The sequence below is a fragment of the Nelumbo lutea genome, chromosome 1 (genome assembly GCF_056320005.1).
Source record: "Nelumbo lutea isolate HS-2025 chromosome 1, American lotus-T2T, whole genome shotgun sequence".
Taxonomy (NCBI): Eukaryota; Viridiplantae; Streptophyta; class Magnoliopsida; order Proteales; family Nelumbonaceae; genus Nelumbo; species Nelumbo lutea.
The window spans coordinates 210,008,121-210,031,244 of record NC_142684.1 but is presented as its reverse complement, the minus strand read 5'-3'; the positions used below and the strand labels follow the sequence as shown (position 1 = coordinate 210,031,244).

General features: G+C 43.8%; 1 protein-coding gene across 14 annotated transcripts; it reads right to left on the bottom strand.

Moving 5' to 3' along the window:
• Positions 1–10,989: 10,989 nt before the first annotated feature.
• Positions 10,990–13,359, bottom strand: LOC148880752 (uncharacterized). 14 transcript variants are annotated; one of them, XM_088962767.1, is made up of 5 exons: positions 13,057–13,359; positions 12,749–12,827; positions 12,423–12,483; positions 11,999–12,165; positions 10,990–11,771 (listed from the first exon to the last, which is right to left on the bottom strand). In XM_088962767.1, the coding sequence occupies exons 4-5, from the start codon at positions 12,158–12,160 to the stop codon at positions 11,217–11,219; spliced, it is 717 nt and encodes a 238-aa protein (XP_088818893.1). In that variant the 5' UTR covers positions 12,161–12,165; positions 12,423–12,483; positions 12,749–12,827; positions 13,057–13,359; the 3' UTR covers positions 10,990–11,216. The 14 variants fall into 14 exon arrangements, with proteins under 14 accessions (XP_088818893.1, XP_088818884.1, XP_088818889.1 ...); XM_088962758.1 differs by having other exon boundaries at positions 11,999–12,241; positions 12,721–12,827; positions 13,057–13,327; XM_088962763.1 differs by having other exon boundaries at positions 11,999–12,241; positions 12,378–12,483; positions 12,721–12,827; positions 13,104–13,327.
• Positions 13,360–23,124: the final 9,765 nt, after the last annotated feature.

Sequence of the window (23,124 nt, the reverse complement as noted above, 5' to 3'; positions counted from 1 at the left end):
TGCTGCTTATTGGCTCAAAAATCAATGCACTAAAAGAAATTTGGAGCTAATGAGTGATCAACATGTTAAGCTCTCAAACTCATTCAAAGTGAGCACTTCCATATATCTTATCATTATTCTTTTTAAACAAGTGAAATATGATTGATATTAGTAGAATGAAAACCTTATAGTCCAAGCCATGCCAGCTAAGGCATGCTCCTTGCCCCGACCCCTTGGCGGCACAATGCGGTCTCGGCTTAGCGACCTTGACAAGGATGGAGAACATGCTGAAAATGTTAAGGCTTTCGCCTCCATTTCCTTCCCGCTAATGAAAGGGGCGCCGAGCCAGCCCTCAACGGCATAGCTTGGCCTCGGCTGAACTCCCTTAACTTAGTTTCCTAAGTGAATGTCTAAGCAAAAAAGCAACATACCTCAACCAGATGATCCATCACAATGTCTCGGACCTCCAACAGGCCCAAATTCGTCATGACGAGATGATCCCCTTGAGGGATCATCCCGGTGACTAGAGCACATCCAACCCCTTTCTTGTTCATGGAGCCTCCCTCCTTTACATTCCACTGGGGCTGGAATGTACGCTGCATTACTAGTTGCACATCGTCCGAGCCAATGGACGATGCGTGAGGTCCTGAAGGGTGAGACCCCCTAGTGGCACCCTCGGCTGAGGGCCCCCTCGGCGTGCTGTCGCCTTTGTCACCGCCCCCGAGTTGGTGGTTCTTACTAGTCAGCCTCTTGCCCCTTGGGGGCTGAGGCGGGTCAACTGTCCTCTTCTGACCGGACTCCCTTCACCACCAACATGCGCTTGCAGCCAAGGCGTCCTCTCGGCTGGCGCCCCATCCCTCGGTGCTTGTCTCCGCGATGGGCCCTCACCCAACGTACTCTTCAATGACTTAGCCTTCTCTAGAAGCATCTCCTTGGTGTTGAGAGGCATTTCTGTAAAAAGAACAACAAGTATGTTAGTACTTATGCACGGAAAGTAAACTAACATGTTAAGCCAACAGTAGGAGTTTTACTACCGAGGCGAGCTGGACTAAGGCCAGCCATCAAGGGCTTGACCCAGATCTTCCCTGACACCCAGATATGGGTAATGACCTTGGCCTCCTCATCTTGAAAATATGGGGATGCCCTTTTGACCACTAGGTTCAGCCTCCCCCAGCCTGACCTGAGCAACCAACCCTCAGGGCAAGAAGTGAAGAAGTACTTCTTCTAGTTATGCACAAACGATGGGTTATCGCCTACTCTACCGTGGCGGGCCTAGAAATAATATATTCCTGTCTCGTCGGGGTACAACCTCGGCACAAATATCCCAGGAAAGATTTTCTCAGTCAGCTCGACACCTCGAGGCTGAGCCATCACCAATATAGTGATTATGGTTCTTACCCGTTGGGGGTTAGCTGGCTTAGGGTGATGTTATACCACCTTAGAAGCTCGGGGATGAGTGGAGGAAGCGGAAACCTAAGGCCGAACTCAAGGTAATGCTGATGAACATAGATCTCACCCTCCTCTGGCTACCATGGCCAATCACTGGTGTTGGTGAGCCTAAACCTAAATATCTTCAATATATGGTATTTCTTAGCAAGAGCATTCACTTGATCTATGCTAAGAACCCTATCCAATTCGGAATGTGCAAGGCACTCCACAACTACCTCCTTGGACCACATACTCGGCCACCATCCTTGGACTGGGCTCGGGGACTTCCTCGCCCTCGACCACCTCGAGCGACCCCAAGGCACTCTCGGCATCTCTCAGCCTTGTTGACCTAGCACTCCCCCGGAGAGAGTCATCGCCCCATCGGCTACACTCAACACCTACAGAGGCAATCCTCTCCCTCAATACGCAGATCTTAGGCCTTAGAGCAGGGCCCTCAAACTTGCTAGGGTAACTTTCTCTACTACTAGCTGAGGTGGTGCCACAAGATGAGCTAGCTCCTGAGGGGTCAAGGAGGTCATAGAACTCGAGACCAGAGTTGGAATAAGACATGGCTAATGGTTGATGTTTTTACCTAAAGGACAAAGTCTCAAAAAGTCTAGGGGTGAGCAAAGTTGAAGGTCAAGGTCTTTGAAGGTTCAAGCTCTCAAAGTCAAATGGTGAAGACTCACTCGACTAAGTTCCCTATTTAAGGGAAAATGGACGGCTCAGATCATCTCCGGTCCAATGGCAATGGAGCGACCGCCTTAATGGTCTGAACCTACACCTGACATGTGTTGTTGTCCTCAAGAAGATGAAATGACACCGAGTGAGTCTATCGGTGCACTCACTGAGTCAAACAGTTCTTCCGACGATCCTAGGGCAGAAGCAAATCAACCCGGTTGACCCGGTGCTCATATTGTGTACAGGAACAATGCGCCAACGCATCTCACATACGTTCATGACCCAACGCCCATTTCGGGCATGGACCTAACCCATTGATGTTGAGACCCATAGTGCGCATGGTCAACACCCAGTGCAAAGACCCATCTCCTATACGACACCAACTTGTCAATGATAGCATTCATCTCGTGCATGGCCACGGCATGCCCGCTAGTCACTTGTACCTCATACAGTAACCAATAGCCGAGGCCAACACCTGGTGGCCCATGCACGGGCTCATCAACTCAATTGCAAAGCACATAACTAAAGGGGGAACAAGTAAAACAGTTGCCACCAAGGAAAGTCAGAGAAACAGTTGCCACCAAGTGTCGATGCCTCCACACTCTCGGTCCTCCATAGCTCTCTCAAAAGGCGGAACAAGTAAAACAATTGCCACCAAGGAAAGTCAGAGAAGCCCTCTAAAGCCAAGACCGACGCCTCTGCACTTAAAGACAAGGCTCTCCCTAGCCAAGCCAAAGCCGAGGTCCTCACAAATGCAAGTCACTTAGTGCCTCCCAGCAAGGATGATACACTCTCTTTGGCCGAAGTCAAGGTAACCTCACATACCTCCACTACAACCTCAAGAGTGGGGGGCAAATGACGTAGGAGCACATGGCAAGCCCAATTGCGCGCACACACGTGGCATCCTCAGAAGGCGACGCATGGCATAGGGTAGATCGCATCCTAGCTGTCCACTCGTAACTAACTCTAGGTAGGTTCAAGTATAAATAAGTAGTGTCACAATGAGGTAAGACATCTTGGCATTTATTGCTCCCACCTCTCTAGCCTCATGATGACCTCGTCTAAGCTCTCTTCTCTTAGGCCTCGTCCTACCTTCCTTGTTATGCCCTTACTAAGTTAACCGTCAGAGTCTTCGCCCCTGTGATAACACCCGAGGCCTCTAATGTACTTCTTCCTCTACAGGTCGGACTTACAAGCCCCCGGCTCTAATAGCCCTTCGACACATCAGCCAGCCCTCATCTCATAAATGTAATTATATTATTTCCCTTCGCCCATTCCAGGCAACAACAAAATCGATCTTCTTCAATCAAATACAACACCTACGAACACCAACCCGTACATTTCTAAACCCTCAACGCAAGAATCAAAAGAAGCTTCAAGGAATACAAAAAGTTATAATACTACAACCGATCTTCCAACATCAGTGCAATCAAACCCACACAAGGAAAATACAAATTGAAAACCTCATAAACCCAGCTCAAACCTAGTGAAAACTACTTTATGCCAAAAATAAAAGAGACCTAATCAAACTGGATTTCTCCCACAAAACCCGAAGCTCAAAATTCTATCTTTACATCGAAAACGAAAACCAAAAACCCACAATGAAATGAAATATCACTTGCACTAAAACCGTATCCACAAGCATTCAATCGTCAAAATAACAATCAAAACCTCCTCGATCAAGCCCTAAATTATAAAACCCAAACCATACGAACTCTCCAAATAGTCAAACGAGTGAAATCTACAACTTTCAAAGTCTAAAACCGAAGCTCTATCCAAAAATGAAACCCTAACAAGGAGAGAAAGATACAATACAACTTACAAAGTTGGAATTCACCGTGACATACTTTGAAACTTCGACTTTGATTGAACAAAACTGAAACGCAAATAATCAGAAAACTTAGAGGAGGTTTTAGTCAATTTTCAGAAAATTTAGATGTACTCTAAGATAATATATAAATAGTAAGGATAGAGTTGGTCAATTAGCTAAACAGTAAGGATAGTTTAAGAAATTTTCCTTTTTTATTTGGGCTATAATTATTAAGTTATTTTTCTGCTTTTTCTATATGTTTTAAATTATAAAAATATATGTTTTCGCAATAATTTACTAAGTAATTATTGATATTTGAGGCTTACACCTTTTTGTACCTTAGGACATGCCTCACACCTTGAGGCTTGAGGCTTAAGCTTCATTCTGACAAAAACCTCACATCAAAGAACCTTGAGGCAAAATTTGTGTGCCTCGCCTCAAGGCGTACGCCTCACGCCCTTTTAAAAGTTAAAATAATGACAAATAACCCTTTTCTTACCTCCATTTGATTTCATATCAGGTGGAACCACGGTTTTACTTCTCACAAACAAATAAGACAAGATAAAATATGAAGCAAAACTAAAGTAGAATTTACACTTAACCTATTTGCACTCCCATGCATCAAAACAAGTAGTGCAAATAAAATTCATACTGCTACAAAACACAACCTAACTAATAATAAGTTAATTTGGCTAATTGGCTATATAACTAACAAAGAATGAGCAAAATTGAAAATGCTCAAACATGTGCAACTGAGTAACTCACCTAGGCCTAAGCCCAGCCCAAATTTTGTTAAGGTATAGATTAGGTTTGGCTGGATTTAGAGGTAGATGGTTGGTTCACATGACCCGCCCAAATGTCAAGCCTCCCCTTTATGGCTTTATTTACCTTGGTTTCTAATTTCACTTTTGTAGGCTTTTTCAGGGCCATCATATTTCTTACCACATGTACAAGTGGGCAAAGGTTATGGAGGCCCAGACCCATTTTATGGCAAGGATTTCTTTTCCCAAACCAAAATTATCGGGAAAGTAAAGGCTTGCTTGGATCGCTTGGGCCAGACCGACTGGTTGTGGGTTGTGGGTTGTGGGTTGTGGGCCTTGTGGCTACTAAAGACCGTTACCCAATAACCATGTTTAGTTGCGTTGCCGTTTATCTGTAAAACGTTTTATACTATTTTACTCTTGAAAATCAGGACAAAACGTTTATTTGTTGATTTTTTTTTTTTTTTTGACAGTTAAGCACTAGTAGGTGTGATTAGAGAGCTGGGATCTCCAGCAAAACACGTTCCAACCCTTTACCAACTTGATCTATCTCATTATGTGATTGGGACCCACCATGTAACAGATTATGTTGGTAAGCTGTTGGGATGTATTTTGTTGGCAGGTGATCATTACGTGGCACATAGGCACATAAGCTAAACAGTAAAACAACGAAAAGAAACGTTTTTAACTATTGTTGCAAACTCAAATTAACAGTATTTCAGGAAAATGCCTATGTGGGCTGAATTGACACCGATTTTCCGATAAACGGCAACCAAACTCCCAGGTGGAAGTGGAATGCCAGAACATATTGATTATTGAATGAGCCGTTTACGCGCTTTTCGAATTGCAAAACTAGTAGAAGTTGTGATAATTACGATTTCTATTCCCATTCCGATATGGATATATACATAATTACGATCCTTCTCTAGATACATAGTAGACACTGCCGCTGCCGTCGTTCCAATTCATACAACTAAATCTTATTCGGTTTCTGTGTTCCTAATAATCATCAATCATGGTTTTGATTCAACTGGCCGATCCACCAGTAATGTATCTTTCACCATCAGGAGATACGACGGAAACTCCGGTGGTCAGAGAAAGACCGGAGGTGTTCTTCAAGTTTTTCATTGTACAGGAATTTCTGAAGCTTGTTCCCACGGATGCGGGTGAATTCGAGGGCTTAGGCCATACTTTAGAACCTGCATATGAAGAGCTGTCTGTCAAGTTTGAAGATTTCGGATGCCAACAAACGATGGACTCACTTGTTCTGGAAAAGCTCCGTTCCATAAACAATCTGCACACACAGACATGCGAGTCTCTCCTTAAAGATATCTCCAGTTTTAGTTGTGATCATATGCCGAGCATTTGGCAGATGAAGGCAAAGAGGGTGGATTTTATTGTACGTATAATGGTGGCGACGATAGAAGTCTGTGATGAAGAAGAGGGTTCTCCTGTTATGAGAGAGTTAATACAACGATTTCAACAAGTGGGCTTAACTGATCTGTTTCAAGAGATAGAGGCATACGATGATGATGATGCATTTGAAGAGGTAGGACATCGCATGACACCGGCATCAAGCGTTTCAATCAAAGCACTGAAGAGAAAGAGGTTTGATATCGAAAGCGATTTGGTTAAAACCTGCACAATTTGTCTGGAGGACTTCTTGGAAGAGATGGAGGTTGTGAAGTTACCTTGCTCTCATGTCTTCCACAAGGACTGTATCGTTCATTGGTTGAAGCAGAGCCATTTGTGCCCTTTATGCCGCTTTCAAATGCCTGTGGAATCGACATCACCAACTGATTCTAGGTTAATATTCCTTTTCTTTCTACTTTCTTTCTTTCTTTCTTTACTTCTCTTCAAAACTTCTCTTGGTTCGTAGAAGTCAATCAGAAAAAGCTCTTTCTTCTTTAGTTGTGGAATTTCCTTCACATGTATGCACCATGCACAACACAAGACATCTGTAGACTGTAGTCTGTGCTCTCTGTAGACTATAGTATTAACGAATGAACGTGGAAATTGAACTATTGAAGGTTTGAAGGTTAGAGTTAGACATGACGAGTTTGCTTAATTTGGGTCCTTCGTATCTGAGCGTTTCCTCATACACACCACTGGGGTGATCCCACATCAAATTAAGGGTGGTCTACTTGTCCTCCCATCAAATTTGGACTCAAATCTAATTCTTCAAATTTTAAATTTGACGAGGATATGACTGTGTTTTTTGTTGATGGGTTAAATGGTTAGTGCATATTAATCTGATGCGGACCACACATTAATTGATGTGGGATCACCCCATCGATCTGTATATGGAAAGCATGGTTTTAAAAACGAACCAGAAATGGAACCGTTCTGGCCACCGTTTCTGGGTCGACGGTTTGACCATCCAATTCAAAGGGATGGTCCATTCTGATAACAAAAACTAAAAAAAAAAAATGATTAAATTCGTTGAACAGATCGACAAGTCGATGGTTCTACCACCCTCGTTAATGGATTATTGACTGATTTAACGGTTTTTGGCCAATGACCAAACTTGGGGTAAAACAGAACCGGTTGTCTGAACAGTTCCCGGGTTGAATGGTCCTACCATTCAGGTCAATAGCGATTCAAAAACCATGGAGGAAAGGGAACACTCCTAGGGAAATATGGACATGTTAGCAAAATTGAGCTTTGAACTCTTGAGTTCGAATCCACAGTTTTATACTTGCAATAATGGACCAATACCGATCACAATACACCACAATTAGTTTATAACTTTATACTTATAGGTCTTACACATCATGCTGACATGGCATATCATGAATGACCATATTGTCTATATACATAGAGTCTGGATCTCTTGCCCACACAAACTCTGCCCTTGTCTACCCACATAACATCCTAGTCACACATGGAGATCTTATCCTCCTACATAGTATTATGTAGGGGGAGATGTTCTCAATTCACGTGGATAGTGTGTTTGTGGGTAGACGTGGGCAGAGCTTGTTCGGGCAGGTGATCTAGAGATAGGGCATTCAATGTGGGAAACGGACCCCTACTAATCATGCCAATCATAATGGTCTGGTTCCATAATTTTGTCCCAATTAATAAGTGGGTCAGCTCTAGTACTTGCCTGTTCCCAATTAATTCAAACTCAGGACAAATTCAAACTTAGTATTTTTCTATCATTTTTATTAAGATTATATTATCAAAATTTAAATTTTAAGTTATTGTTTAAATAAACAAATATAGCTTTTAGTATAATCGAATCTGTGAGGTTTGGACTCTACTTATTCCAATTAATAATCAATTCAAAACTAGTTCTACCAAGTATAATATATACTGTAATTACCTTATTTTCTTTAAGCTTTAACAATAGGCCATATTTGGTGTCATTTTTTACTTTATATTTTCAATAGCATCAAAGTACAAAGTACATGATATATTTTTTGTTCGGTACTTTTACTTCAAAAACCATTCAGATGAAAAATTTTCAAAAATATGTTTTTCAAAGTAAAAAAAAATGATGATGCTTGAAAACAATAAAATCTTTTATACATATGCATGTCATGTGGCATCATATATGGATGTCATGTGGTGTTTAGATGTAAATCAATAGTATGTGGATGTCATGTGGCATTTAAATATAAGTCAATAATATGTTCATGCCACATGGCATTTGAAATTAGTCAGTGATATTACATGTCACATGGCAACATAGAGGAATGTTACGTGGCATGTAATTGTCACGAATCATGTTCACATGACATGTGACATTCATATGTACTACATGGCAGCATATATGAATGTCGTCACATGACATTTGAATGCTAGATCAATGACATGTGGATATTTGAATATTGGATCAATGACATGTGGATGCCACAGGGCACTTGAAGGTAAGTCAATGATACGGTATGTTTTTTGTAAATATCACACTTATGGTTGATGCACACATTTTATAAAATATTTCATGCCTTTTGTGTTTTTTGTAATTTTATTTTATATTTTTTAAAAGTAAAAATATTCCAAACAAACACGTTACGATACTTTTCATACTTTCATACTTTTTGAAAGTATGAAAACTAAAGTACTTTCAAAACTACCACCAAATAGGGTCATAATTAACAAATAATATTACATAGCAAAATTTGTAATAAATAGCATTTAAATATATCATTTTATATCTTAATATATAATATTTTGTTTTAATTTTTTGTTCACTTATAAAAATATGATTTTATAGTTCTATAGTAATCTATTCCCCCGAAAATTTGTCGCCCATTAGACATATAAAAGTTTAGGACTGACCACAAAATGGACTAAATGGGCCATAATGTATGTTTATTTTTTCTAATATAGAAGGCCGAAAATCAGGTTTAAATATAACAATTATGCATTTGCATCTGTGTAACGTAAGTTGGTGAAAAGTTCTGATAGGGAGTTTGGGGATGATAAGGTAAATGTGTATTAATAAGAATTTGTGCTGATTTTAGCACACCATACTTGTGATAAGTTGGACTGTCTAAAGTTGGGGCCATCAATGAGTTTGACCCCAATCCATTAGCCCCTTTCATGTTAATTGTTTGATAGAAACATCAAAAATCAGTTCCTGTTGTTAGTACTAGTAGGGCATGGTTTTCAAAACCGGTCTGGACCAGAAAAACTGGGAATCCGTCAGGTGACCGATTCTGTTTTACTCCAGAACTGTTATTTTGTCAAAAACCATTGATTTGGTCAAAAAACTGTTAATCCGGACAGTCAAAACGTCCAACAGTTTGGCCATTTTTTTATTTTCTATTTTTTTTTTTTGTTAGAATGGGTCGTCCATTTGATTTAAATGATCATCGGACCGTTCAACCCAGGAACCGACCCCTGACCAGTTCGTTGTCCAGTTCGGTATAGGGCTCTCATCTGCTAGGTGAAGTGAATGTTTGGCTTCACATAAGGAATCTGAAAAATAAGTATTTGTGGCTTCTTGGTTGCTTGGGATGCCATCTTGTATAATGAAATGTCAATACAGTAATATATGAACAAAATAGGTTTTTGAGATTATTTAAGAAACCAGCATCTTTACCTGTTGTTAGTAGAAGATTATTTGATTTCAAGTAATAAATTTAAAATCTTCACCTATTTGTTTTAAGTAGAGAAATCTTGGGGAAATGGATAATGAGGATTTATAATACCATAATGGAAATCAAACCCAAAAGAACCAACAAGAAGCTCTTTTCCCACAAGAATTAATACTTCTGTTTCACATTTCAGAAGAAGATCCTCAGATTTAACTGCGTAGAACCCAAAAACCTGTAACTAGGTAAGTCCTATAAGAAACTCCCTTATAAGGATTGGAATCTTTTACTTGAAAAAACAAAACAATCCTAAATCATATACTTACAAACAAAAAAAGAAACCAATGCCTTGTTTCCTAAGAAAATTCAAGAGGTTTAGTGACTTGCCTTGAAAGTTGAAATACAAAGCAAATAGAAATCCCAACAAAATCCTATATGCTTTATGTTAAAGACTTGTCAGGAGAGATGAGGTTTTTGAATATGCCTTGTTTCATTTAATTACTACAAAAAGGGGTGCATCACGCAACGGTTAGAAAGGAGAAACTTGAGCCCTTTATGTGGCCTTGAGTTGCCTGCCAATTCAGCAATTATATCCTATAATTACCAGGCCCTTCTGTTATCATCCTCTTTATTATTATTATTTTACTTTTTGTCTTTATTTCATTTAGTGGGTGGGAGAAAGTTCTATTAACAATTTTGTTTGGTTGCTGAAACATGTAAGCAACATTTCGTAGAAGACAGCCTATGTTTGTCTTATTTCAATTCATACAATTCAAATGCTCCAACTTTTTTTTTTGTCTAACCTTGTGAAATACTTGAGATATAAATCTGTTCTTCTTAGTTACGAGAGTTCGAGTGTAGCATCACCCAACATAGAGAAAAAGAACCCAAAAGGGAAATTAGTTTGTTGAACAGGCCCTTGTTCATGAATAGAAATAAAGTTACTGGTTAGCCTAGAGACCATGGAACCAAGTTTAAAAAGTGAGCAGCTCCCTCATTCACAAGGGTTTAGAAAAACTCCGTTGCTTCCTCTGCAATAGTGTTTTATGTTAATGATCTAATTTCTTGTCCAAGTCATCCACAGGATCGATTTAAGTTCATTCTCTTCCAATTTTATCAGTTCTGCTGGTTTATTAGCACAACAGAGGTCCAGAGCATATTTCTTTACAAGGATGAAAGTGGAGCATTGATAGGTGAAGATAATTTTTATGATAATGGGCCTATTTGTTTTTTGATAGAAAAACCATAGACTATTTTGTCTAACTTCAAGTGTAAATGAAGATTTGGGTTTCTTTGGAATTTACTATAGAATGAAGGCATAAAGAGAAATTATTAACAAGTGCTAATACAAGAAAATAAACAATTTCAAGGAATGGTTGCACCCTCACATGCTAAAACTATAGGCTTTAATATATTAAACTTTCTGTTGACTAGCATAATCAACTCAACTTGGGTTGAGTGTGAAATGGTGTTCTCCTTAGTGGGCTAAGCACTAAAATTTGACAAAAGTAACTGTCACCTGGTGAGCTCCCTCCCTTCTTCCTCGTCCTTGTCATCATCAACACTTCCCTTTGCCAAGCCAAATTCAAGGGTGATGTCAAGAAAATAGAGCAAGAAAACCAGGGCAAGGCAACACAAGAACATGGGTATAGGCCCAAAGATCCACAGAAATAGAGGAAAAGAAAAGTAGAAGGCACGCAAGCCAAGAGACCAGAAGTAGCTGCCCCTGTTCATGGCCCTCCCTACGTACTCTGTCATCAGATCGGCTGATGTAGAAGGGATCTTCTTGATGGGCACATTGATAAGGATGCTTGCGTGACTGTAGTACCGAATGGACTGCACATTCAAGAGGAAAGCCACTAGGAAGCAGACCAAGATTGAGAAGAACTTGATTGAGAATCCAAGCTGGCTCTTGTCACCATAGACAAACCCAGATGGCTGAGCATTACTGTTGCTCATTAACACTGCAATGAGGGAGCTTAGCATGATTGCTGTCGATGCCAACAGAGTTGATGCCATTATGTTGTTTCTTAGCGTCTGTACAGCAAGAACGCCATTCTTGGACATATCCTGACATCCATGCAAAAAACCAAGTTAGCATTTTGGCTCTAATTTTGTGAATATTGCACCTTATGCTTGCGGATTTGAAACTCTAAATGCAGAAAAAAAATGCTATACTATCTCACCATGTTTAGTAAGATTTAAATCTGTATAGTGTTTTACTGTATTTTTGCAACATCAATTGGCGTGAAGTATGTTATGTTTTAAATGCAAAATTTACAAACAAAAGTACTTACTTCCATCATGGTTCGAACCCAAATGCGCCTGTTGATGGCATTGATGCCTATGACTGTCTTTGTAGGATGCTTTAAGATCCGATAGAGGAGCCAGATGTGGTAAGCTACCATTAGCAAAAGACCCGACGGGACAAGAAAATAATCAAGAACTTGTTTCTTCATTGCTGCTGCAAGGAAACACTACTCAGAGAGCTATGAAGGAAAGCTATCGCAAAGGGGGGAGTGAGAGCCCTTATATGAAGCCTGAAATAAAGTGAGACAGGCTGAGACAGAGAACATGGGAGTCGAATGGCTGTTTTATTTTGATTTGGATTACTTCTCTCTTATTTGTTGAATAGTGTAAAGCTCAGATTGTGGGGATGTTGAATGGAATTCATACGTGTAGAAGCAGGCACTTTAAATTACGACAGCCGCCTAAACCTACCCGCTATAGAATAGAAGAAGACTAAGCAGTAGGCACACCACACCAATCCTTTGGCTTTTACCTAAACAATTGAGATAAAACAAATGAACCGATTAAATACACGCGCAGTAAACAATTGACTTTTGCTTAAACTATAAATAAACTAAAGAACCAATAAAAACAAACCATAACAAATTCTGGGTTTCCAATTAAAAAGGCTGTAAGCATCAGATTCTGAGGAATTTTGGGTAGATGTGTTATTTTAATAAGAATTAGAAGGAAACAGAGATAGCATCAAGAGGCCACGATAGGATGTAACCTGTAAGTTCAAGGTGGAAGGTAGGAACCTTGAAGAATGATGAAACTTCTGACAAAGGCACAAAGCAAATTCCTCCTATATGTCAATGTTGTCCGTGTCTCATCATTCTGAGTCACAAGTAGAATTGTGTGGATGGTCAGATAATGGTCCAAATCGGTAGCACTAGCAAATGGGGAATGGCTGAAAAGACTGAAACCATTATTATATTTGAATTTGCAATACCTAGTGCTGGAGAAAAAAAAATAATGATAAAAAGACTTTCAAGGTGTAGTGCAACTGCAAATGGCAGAAAACTGGCAAACCCCAATCTCATAAACCAGGCCAAGAATAAAATACCTGTGCCCTAAGCAGCTACGCTATTACCATGTTGGTTGGTTCCTCACCTCCGTATCTAAGTCCTGCTCTTCCAACTTCCACCCAGAGAAAATCTTCAACTGAATTCCGTTCGCTTCTTCTTCCTCTTTGAAGATTCTCTGGGTTTTATATTTAACAAAACGAATGGTAGACGATGAGATGGGAAATTTGGGAAGAAATATTGTTTGAGAGATGAGTGAGAAAGGAAGGAAGAAACGAGTGGTTTGGGTTGTGCTTTTGTAGAAAACCCCCACTGGTGTTGAGGGATGTGTGCATTTGTAGAAATGTGAAACGGAATCACGCCATCACGGGAGAGAGCGATATGTGTGGGGATCAAGATCAATTGACTAAGGAAGTTTCAAATTCTACGTATCTGTCATGATTTATCGTGGTGATGAAACATGGAGACAGTTAGGATCCTTTTTGACTATTGACCAGTGTTGATGATCAAGACCGTCCATCACCATGTGCAAATTGCTCAAGTGCAGAATGGACAAATGGCCCACCTGTGATTAATTGAACAGATTTTATTTATTGGAGGCAAATATCCACGTGGCCAAATCACCACGACGTGGCCCCACCCACCGTGATTTTGACTCAAGAATATGAATACAAAAATCAATTCAAACCATCTCGTTACAAAACAAATTTGTTTCTTTAAACAAAGCTACTGAAAACATGTTCTTTGTTGTAACTTGTAAAAATGCGTTTAAATTGAAAAAAAAAAAAAAACGTTTTTTATTCGAAAAAACATGCTTTTAATGTACATCACTAGCGAATCGCACGGGATTTACTAAACATAACCCAGGTGGAAGGATCCTTATAACATTTTTAATTGGATAAAAGAAATTTACTAATTTAGTGTTAATTTTTATCATTCTAAATTGAGTTTAAATGAATTTTATCTTTATTATTTTCTGTTAGACAATTTTGTTTTGATTTTTACTAATTTATATTAGATTTTATCCATTTTCATTTATTTTAAATGGAATTTAAATATAAGTATGCCATACAATAATAACTAGCGGGGACTCGTGCAATGCAGAGAGGTAAAAAATGTAAAATAAAATAATGTAACAAAAAAATAGACTTCACTAATGTATTAGTGTAATTAATGTAACAAAATAGACTTAATTAATGTAATTTCTATGCAAAAAAAAAAAAACTACTTTAAACTCTCCACATTTTATAATAGTGTTGAACTACCTTGACTGTTTCTTCGTTATCATCAAACATGTAGTAAACAAATAAATATTAAATTAACTCATAGGAATAGTTCAACTATACCAATTATTATTAAATGTCATTTACCATGATCTAAGTAATTCTTCCTCTATAGTGAAGGAATTGAAAGACAGTCTCGTATTCTTTACAATTGTTATAATTTGGCATGTTGTCAAATTCTTTAATGTAAGAGAAAATTATATTATTTTTATTTTTAAGTCTATCAAAATATAAAATTACCTTTATAATGCATCGTTTTTATGCAATTTCCAATAATAATTGTAAATTCTTCTTTTATTTCTCGAACACGTGATTCAATAACATCAACAAATATATCCCATAAAGTGAACCTCATTGGACCAATCTATAAAAAAACAAATAATCATATTTAAAATGATGTTAATTAATTAAATAATACTTATTGATAGTGCGCAATCCGGTCATTCCTAGCTGGCACTGGCGTGGCTCCTGAAAGGTACTTGAAATGGAGAAGATGAAGAATCCCCGGGGGCTTGCCCAACGGGAACACTCCGATACTTAAGTTAGTATTCTGTGGAAGAAGCAAGGAGATACCCCTGTTCTTTGAGAATAGTCTCCTTATAACAGAATTTCATTGCATCAAGCCCACTGGCCTCTGACAGGGCAGGTATAATCGCCACTGTCAACTTGCTGCAGCCATTACAAGCAGGGCTGAGGTGGCACGTGTGGGGCCGTCACTGTAGGGTACGTGCCTATCGAGTGTAAGGCACCCTCTAAAGGTGGCAAACACGACATTATCTGACAAGGGACGTGGTTGTTGTCCCCAGATTTGTCGGGTACGGTGGTCGGGCATGAGATCTTCCTGCGATATGCCGAACTACCCTTTCGCGAGCTACCCTGTGCCAGGCTATCCCGCAAGCGGCGAGCTGCCGGTGGCAAGCTATGCCGAGCTGTCTGGCCTGAGGTGACCTCACCTCGAGGTACCTAGAGGCGGATTGGGGTGTTCCTGTCTAGGAATGGCCCGAGATTCACTGGGAGGAGCTCGGGTATTAGGAAAGGTCAGGGGGCCCCGAGCTCGGAGGCAGCTCGGGGTGCCTTAGACTCGCGGAGGAGGTGCAGGCCTGAAGGCTCCCGGCGAGTAGCCTATCCTGCTGAGTTGTCAGGCTGAACTCTGTGGGACCTTCCCTCCGAGTTACAACTACGCCTGCTGTGCTGTCACGCTGAGTCATCGCTTGAGCAAGGTCACACCCGCGTGTACCCGTGCTACGAGGTCGGGCCAAATCACCCTCCATCAATTGCCCCCCACTCCTGTGCTGGCGGTGTTGACCCAACGCAGGGAGTTTATGTTGCACCGGGTGGATTTGGCTTTGGTACTCATGCCGCTTCGTCACGTGTTTCGCCCAGCTAGACCGGTCTAGTTCCCTGCTCAGTCAAACGGAACCCGGGTCACGTTCAGTTTATGCGCAGACGTCACGCGATTTGGACTTCACGGACGCCAAAACATGTGCTAAATTGATTTCACCTCGAGGAACCCGTAGCCGGTTTTTTTGAGAGCCGATGGATCATCTCCATCTTGACCGTTAATGCTCGGGTGCAGCGGCTATAAATAGTGGGGGACCCTTGGCCATTTCTTCGCCAAAAAGTCTCCAGCATCAATGTTTTGAGCCCGCGTCTGAGGTTCCCAACTCGGGTCTTCTAGCTCGGTTTGTCCCCCTAGTCAGTCCGTGTTTCCTGTGGTGAGTCCTCGAGCTTCTCTTTCTTTTCCGAGTACTCTTTCCTTTTTGTCTTGCAATGTCGTCTAGCGTAGATAGCCTCATCGATGAGCCCGAGGTGGGTACCTCAGCTCAAGGGGGCTTCTCTACCGCTCAGTCGTCTAATGTACAGGCGGCTTCGGGTCATCTAGCATCCACCTCCCACCGAGGTCAGGTGCCAGATCAGTTCGGTCCTTCCACCATGACTCTAGAAAGGCTCCAGGACCTCATATAGAGGTTCAACCTCCCTGGGAATATTCATATAGTCTTCCTACTGGCGACTTCCCATGGGAGCACGGTCCTGATGAGATCGTGGTCTTTAGGGAGCAATTAGTAGCCAAACTTTGACTTCCTCTTCACCCCCTGATTGTTGAGGTGCTGGTGCACTTTAATATCACTTTGGACCAAATTCACCCGAATTCCATACGGAATGTGGTTGGAACCATTTCTCTTTGCTTTGATCGTTCTCTCTTCATTCACCTAGACGTCCTCAGCACTATCTTGGCCACAGACGAGCTTATTACCTGTCTCCCCACCCGAGTTTTAAGCTAATGCATAAGCTCCCAAGTAAAGTCCCAGCCTGGAAGCGGGACTACTTCGTAGTTCGGAGCAGCACGGGGTGGCCCTTCCCTACTGATTGGAGGGTAGCCGTTCAAGACCCTAGTGTCATCCTTGATGGGAAGACCAAGAAGGCACTCCAGTCATGGGCTCAGCAAGGGTTAAATTACAAGGACTTCACAGCCAAGGAGAAGCTCATCCAGGCCGGCTTGAGCCCGGGTAGGTTTTTCTTCACTTCGGATTTTTTGTCCATATATTTACGTCGGGATTACTAACATTGAGCTTCACTACAGGTCCCATGGAGGCAGAGAAGATTGATGGTCAAAGGATCTTCTACCAAATGAAGAGAAAGAAGCGTGTAGCCAAGAAGGCACGCATTGAGTTTTCGTAGGTCTCCGCCGAGGCTCAGCCTCCACAGGCTCTGGCTCTAGAGCCCAAGCTCCCCTATCCTCAACCCATCATCAACCTAGAGGGGGATGCGGTGCCTCAAGGTCCTGAGATAGTGGCAGAGCCCACCACAGAGCCTGTCGAGACCGTTGTCGGGGGTGATACAAGAGCCACCCCTGGGGCACGCCCTGTAGAGGCTACAACCGGGGCCTGCCCTGCTGATATCGCTGTCGAGGCTTCCGAGGAATCAACCCATGCAGCGGAGGTGACCGTGTCTAGCTCAGAGAACCAGGGGTGAAAGTATTTTGAACCCCCAGTGCAGTCTTCAGAAGAGTAAGGAGCCTGCTTATCTGGAGGAGGTCACCGAATGGGCTGATCTCACTCCCGGTCGGCTCAGTGCCCAAGCTGCCATGCATACCATGGTGGTGAGTTCCTCGTAAAGGGTGCTCTTCTCCCCTGTTATGGGCCCGCGCGTAGGATCTCGTCATGGGTCGGTCCACGGGGAGGAAGCCCTGCTTTCCCTTGCGTGCTCCCTTGCGTGCAGAACCTATTGTGGAAAACCAAATGGATGATTTGTCCAAGAGACCACCCAAACTCTCCTAATGGATGATTTGTCCAAGAGACCACCCAAACTCTCCTTACTCTTCTCTTGACTGGGAAAACTGAATGCCTTTATTTCAATTCGTGGCTCCTTAAATAGGAGATTACAAAAGGAAATTCCTAATTAAACTCAAACTCCAACTTGAACTCAAACTCCTAATTACCTACTCCTAATGGTAACACAGCTCTTACTTAAGATAAGATAAAGATAAGGATAAGAGATGAGGATAAGGGATGAGGAATGGTGTAGCTAGCGGCGAGTTGGCAAGCAGAGCTGATGTGGTAAGATAAGTGTGGGCCCACCCTGATGAGCTATCATGTGGGCCCCGCCCTACTTCTGCTGTCGTGCAGTGCATGCCGCTACCATGCGGTGCGTGCTGTTGCCTAGTGCTGCTGTCATGCGGTGCATGCTGCGCACTGCCGGGCGGTATGTGCTGCTTGTTGTCGGGCGGTGCATGCTGTCAAGCTGCCAAGCGGTGCGCTGTCGGGCTGCTGTGCGGCGCTGTTAGGCAGTGCGTGCTGCTGGGCGGCCCACTGTGTGTGCTGCTGCCTATGACTGTGTTGTAGTGCACTGTCGGGTGGTGTGCCCATAACATCACACCCCTCCCGGACTATGAGCTTTTCCTCAAGCTCGAATTGGTGTCGAAAACACCCTCAAAGGAATCCCGGGTGGCTTTGCCCTCCTGGATCGGGTTCCCATGGAGGGGGTTCATCCTCATCTTCCTCTTGTTTCACCAGGAGGTAGAAAAGTCTCTTGCACCTGTGCTCTGCTGAGTAGAGTTCATCGCAATTAAAACATTGCCCCCTCGCCCTATGTTCTGTCATCACAGCCGTGGACAAGTGCTTAATAGAGGGTGTACTGCCGCTGCTTCCCACACTGGATGTTGATCTGGAATTGGTGGTCATTTGTGGCTTTCGTTCTGGGCTGGCTGCTGGATATGGAGTCATTCCGAGTGGTTCCCTGTTGGCTGCTAGTGAAGACCCTCCTCCAGTAGGCTTTGGGTTTGTCCAAGCCGCTACTGGGCATCCCATGTTGAACGGCCCTCGGCTAATTTGTAGTTTGCGCTCGAAGGCTCGGGCCAAATTCATTGTCGTGACCAGGTTAGGCGGGCTCTGCATCTCTACATCAACTCTCAAGGGTTCGGCTAGACCAGCTGTGAACATATCCACTTGCTGGTCTTGGCGTACTAAAGAGGCCCTGGCGAGAAGGGTCTAGAACTACCGCTGATACTATGCTACGGTACCGGTCTATTTGAGATTAATGAGTTCCCCCAAGGGGTTGTTTGTTAGTGGGGGTTCAAACCAAAGAAGGCAGTACGAATTGAACTGCCCCAACTAAGACCTGGTTCCTCCTGCTCCACTCAGTAGAACCAGAGTTGTGCTTCTTCAGTCAGGTGGAACGCGGCCAAGCTGACCTTGTCCCTATCATCGGTGCGCTGGTTGCGGAAGAACTATTCGCAGTGGTGCAGCCATCCTAGTGGGTCTCCAGCGCCGTTGTAGGATGGAAATTCCAGCCGACTATACTTAGGAATAACAACGGCTATTAGGGCAGTGATCTGCTGTTCGCTAGACGTCTCCGCCCCATCCGGATGGCGGGTCCCTCAGAGCTTCTTTCTTTGTTGGAGAGGAACGCTTCCAGCAGGCATCGCAGCTTCTGGACATCATCCTTGACCTCATGAACTTCCAAGCAGATTTCGGCTTGTGGACCTTGGAAGATAGCGGCTCCTATTCCCCCATGACGGTAGGCTTTGATACCAAAATGTTATGGGCCTGCGCATAGGATCTCGTTACGGGTCGGTCCATGGGGAGGAAGCCCTGCTTTCCCTTGCGTGCTCCCTTGCATGCAAAACCTATTGTGGAAAACCGAATGGGTGATTTGTCCAAGAGACCACTCGAACTCTCCTAATGGGTGATTTGTCCAAGAGACCACCCGAACTCTCCTTACTCTTCTCTTGACTGGGAAAACTGAATGCCTTTATTTCAATTTGTGGCTCCTTAAATAGGAGATTACAGAAAGGAAATTCCTAATTAAACTTAAACTCCAACTTGAACTCAAACTCCTAATGGTAACACAACTCTTACTTAAGAGAAGATAAAGATAAGGATAAGGGATGAGGAATGGTGTAGCTGGCGACGAGTTGGCGGGCAGAGCTGATGTGGTAAGATAAGTGTGGGCCCACCCTGATGAGCTGTCATGTGGGCCCCGCCCTACTACTGTTGTCGGGCGGTGTGTGTGTCTCGTAGTGCTACTGCCGTGAGGAGCGTATTGTTGCCATGTGGTGTGTGCTGCTACCGTGCGAGGCGTGGTGCTGCTTAGTGTTGCTGCCATGTGGTGCGTGCTGCACACTACCGGGTGCGTGTTGCATGTTGTTGGGTGGTACATGTTGTGCGCTGCCAGGCGGTGCGTGCGGTGCGCTGTCGGGCTGCTGTGCAGCACTGCTAGGCAGTGTGTGCTGTTGGGCAGCCCGCTGTGTGTGTTGCTGCCTATGACTGCGCCTCAATGCGCTACCGGGTGATGTGTCCATAACATCTCCCTTCTTCCCTTTTCTCCTCTTTCTTCTTTTTTTTTTTTAACTGACTGGTCTTGCCATTTTGCAGGTGAACTCTGCCGTGCGTGCCTTGACCTTCCAGTCCAACTGGCACCTGAGACGGGCTCTGGAAGCCGAGAAGTCATCCCGCGCAGCCCACACTGAACTGAGGGCAGCTCGTGGTCAAATCCACCGCCTACAGAATGATGCCTCAGCTCAAAAGAGCTTTATTAAGGTGCTATTGGCGGAGAAGAACGAGCTGGCCCGAGACAAGGACAGACTGAGGGCCGAAGTGAACGGGTTCAAGGTCGGCCAGGAAGCTTTAAGGCTCGAGGTAGACAGTCTCAAGGCAGACTGGGACAACCGCAAGGCAAAGCGGGACAGGCTCAGAGTAGACTGGGACGCCCTAAAGCTTGAGGTGCAGGGCCTTAAGGAGGCCAAAGGAAAGCTACAGCACGAGGTAGAGTTCCTCCGAGCTGACATCAAGGAGAATACAGAAATCTTTGAGGACGCCCTCTAGGAGGCCAAGGTGCAAGTTGTTATTGATTATGTCTAGTCATCAAAGTTTGATGACGTGATGATCGAGGCCTACCACAAGGGCTTCAAGCTCAGCCGACAGCTGATTTGGCACCTCTACCCCGGTCTGGACACAAGTGCCATCACCACTTCCTGAATCACCGATGACATAGTGCGTCAGTCGGGGGATGATCCAGACTTTGAGGACGAAGGCGTCAACGATGAAGCAGAGGATGCTGGCCCAGTTACTGCCCCCGAAGAGGTCCCTAGCAAAGACAACGAGCCTCCAAAATAGCTCGGTCCTTGTATTTGCAAGCTTAATCTTCTCTTTTTCTTTTTCTTGTAACAAAACCATTTGTAATGAAATTTTCATAATAAAAGATTCACTTCGCCAAACACTTGTGCAATTTTTCTTTACTTGCTGAAGTGATTATTTTATCTTGAACTGTTAGGCTATCAGGCTAATTACCCGAGGTGAGGGTTCCTCAACTGTCGTGACCCCGAACTGTATTCCAATACTTAGTAGGGGTAGCCTTACGTACACCGAGGTGATTAACATAGTAGGGTACATGCCCGACATGTCTACACCCGGGTTAGGTTGGTATCAGTTGTTCTTAACGGGTTCAACTTGTTGCATGTTGGGGCGGGCTATACGTTACAAGGTTCGTACCCGAACTGCTTAAGCTTTAAGCATTACAAGTACTTAACCTATGCCGATGAGGTGACTAGGCCTTATATGGTGCCGAGGCTTTTCATTAGCTTGGCGTTTTAGCCCTTAGGCTGGGGGAGCGGCTTATAGTCCGTTCTCCTAGAGTTCACCTGTGCCGAAGAGGCGACAGGGTCTTATAATGCCGAGACCATGTTAGCTCGGCATTTTGGCCCTTAGGCTCGGGAAGTGCTCGTAGCCTACTCAGTTGTTACAAATAGTATTGTCTTAAGTTGACAATATTCCAAGCCCGAGCTACTTGTTTCCCTTCGAGGGTCTCGAGCTCATACGTTCCTTCTCCGAGCACTCGTTTCACTCGGTAAGGTCCTTCCCAATTGGACCCGAGCTTGCCCGCACCGGGCTCAGGTACCATAACTTTACGAAGGACCAGATCGCCAATGCGCAGGTTCCGCTTCTTGACCCTAGCGTTATAGTACCGAGCTACTCTCTGCTGGTAAGCAGTGTCCAGATGTATGTGAGGTCCCTTACTTCATCAACCAGATTGAGGTTGGTATGCAACTCATCTTTGTTCGTTTGGTCACTGTATGCTTCTATTTGCAGCATAGGAGGTTGAAGGGAGTTTCTCCCGTGGCAGTCTTTTCTGTGGTTTGGTAAACCCATAGAACACTAGGTAGCTCGTCTGCCCACAACCCTTTAGCTCGGTCCAACCATGCCTTCAGTCCACGGAGGATGGCTCTGTTTGTGACTTCTGCCTGACCGTTTGCTTGAGGGTGTGTGACTGAAGTAAAATTCTATTGGATTCCCATATCTTGGCACCAGTTCTGGAATTTGATGTCTTCGATGTTCTGGGTTGTGATTGTCACAAGGGGTTCAGCTTCTACCCACTTGGTGAAGTAATCCACTGCTACTACTAAGAATTTCCTCTGGCCTGCTGCTGGCGGGAATGGTCCAAGTATGTCGATGCCCCATTGTGCGAAAGGCCAGGTTGGTGGTGAATATTGGCGTGCTTCTGGCATTTTTCGCATTTTCTAATGAGCTCAATGGCATCTACCTTCATTGTTGGCCAATAATACTCCTATCGAAGTGCCTTTTAGGCGAGGGCCCTGCCCCCCAAGTGTCCGCCGCACAGACCCTCATGAGTGTCGTGGAGTACGAGCTCGGCTTTGGTAGGTTGCAAGCAACGCATGTAGGAGAGCGTATAGGATCTCCGGTATAGTCGTTTGTCTATCATGACATATTTGGCTGCCTGGCGCTGCACCCTTCTGGCTGCATTGCGATCTGCAGGGAGGGTTCCGTGTAGCAAGAACCTCGCGAGCGGGTCAATCCAGCTCGGCTCTGCTTGAACGACGGGAGTGACCTCCTCTGCCCCCCCCCCCCCGAGAATGCTAGGCCGAGGCAGGTCCTCTATGTACACGGTTCTCATGGTGATGTCGCTGGTGCTGGCTAACCTGGACAGGACGTCGGCCTCAGCGTTTTTCGACCTCAGGATTTTCCTGATGAAGTGGGACTGGAAGTTGAGCAGGGCCTCTCTGACTTTGACTAAGTAGGCGACCATGGTTGGCTCGCGAGCTTCGTATTCGCTAGTGACCTAGTTGACCACGAGCTGGGATTCACTGCTGATAACGATGTTCTTGGCTTTTACTTCTCTAGCTAAAGCTAGTCCATCTATCAATGCCTCGTATTCCGCTTCATTGTTAGATGCCGCGAACTCAAAGCATAGCACGTACTCCAATTGCGTGCCACTTGGGTCGTGCAGAACTATTCTAGCTCCACTGCCCTGTTGGTTCGAAGAGCCATCTACGTGAAGGATCCATGGTTCCTCATCCTAGTTCGCGCTTGG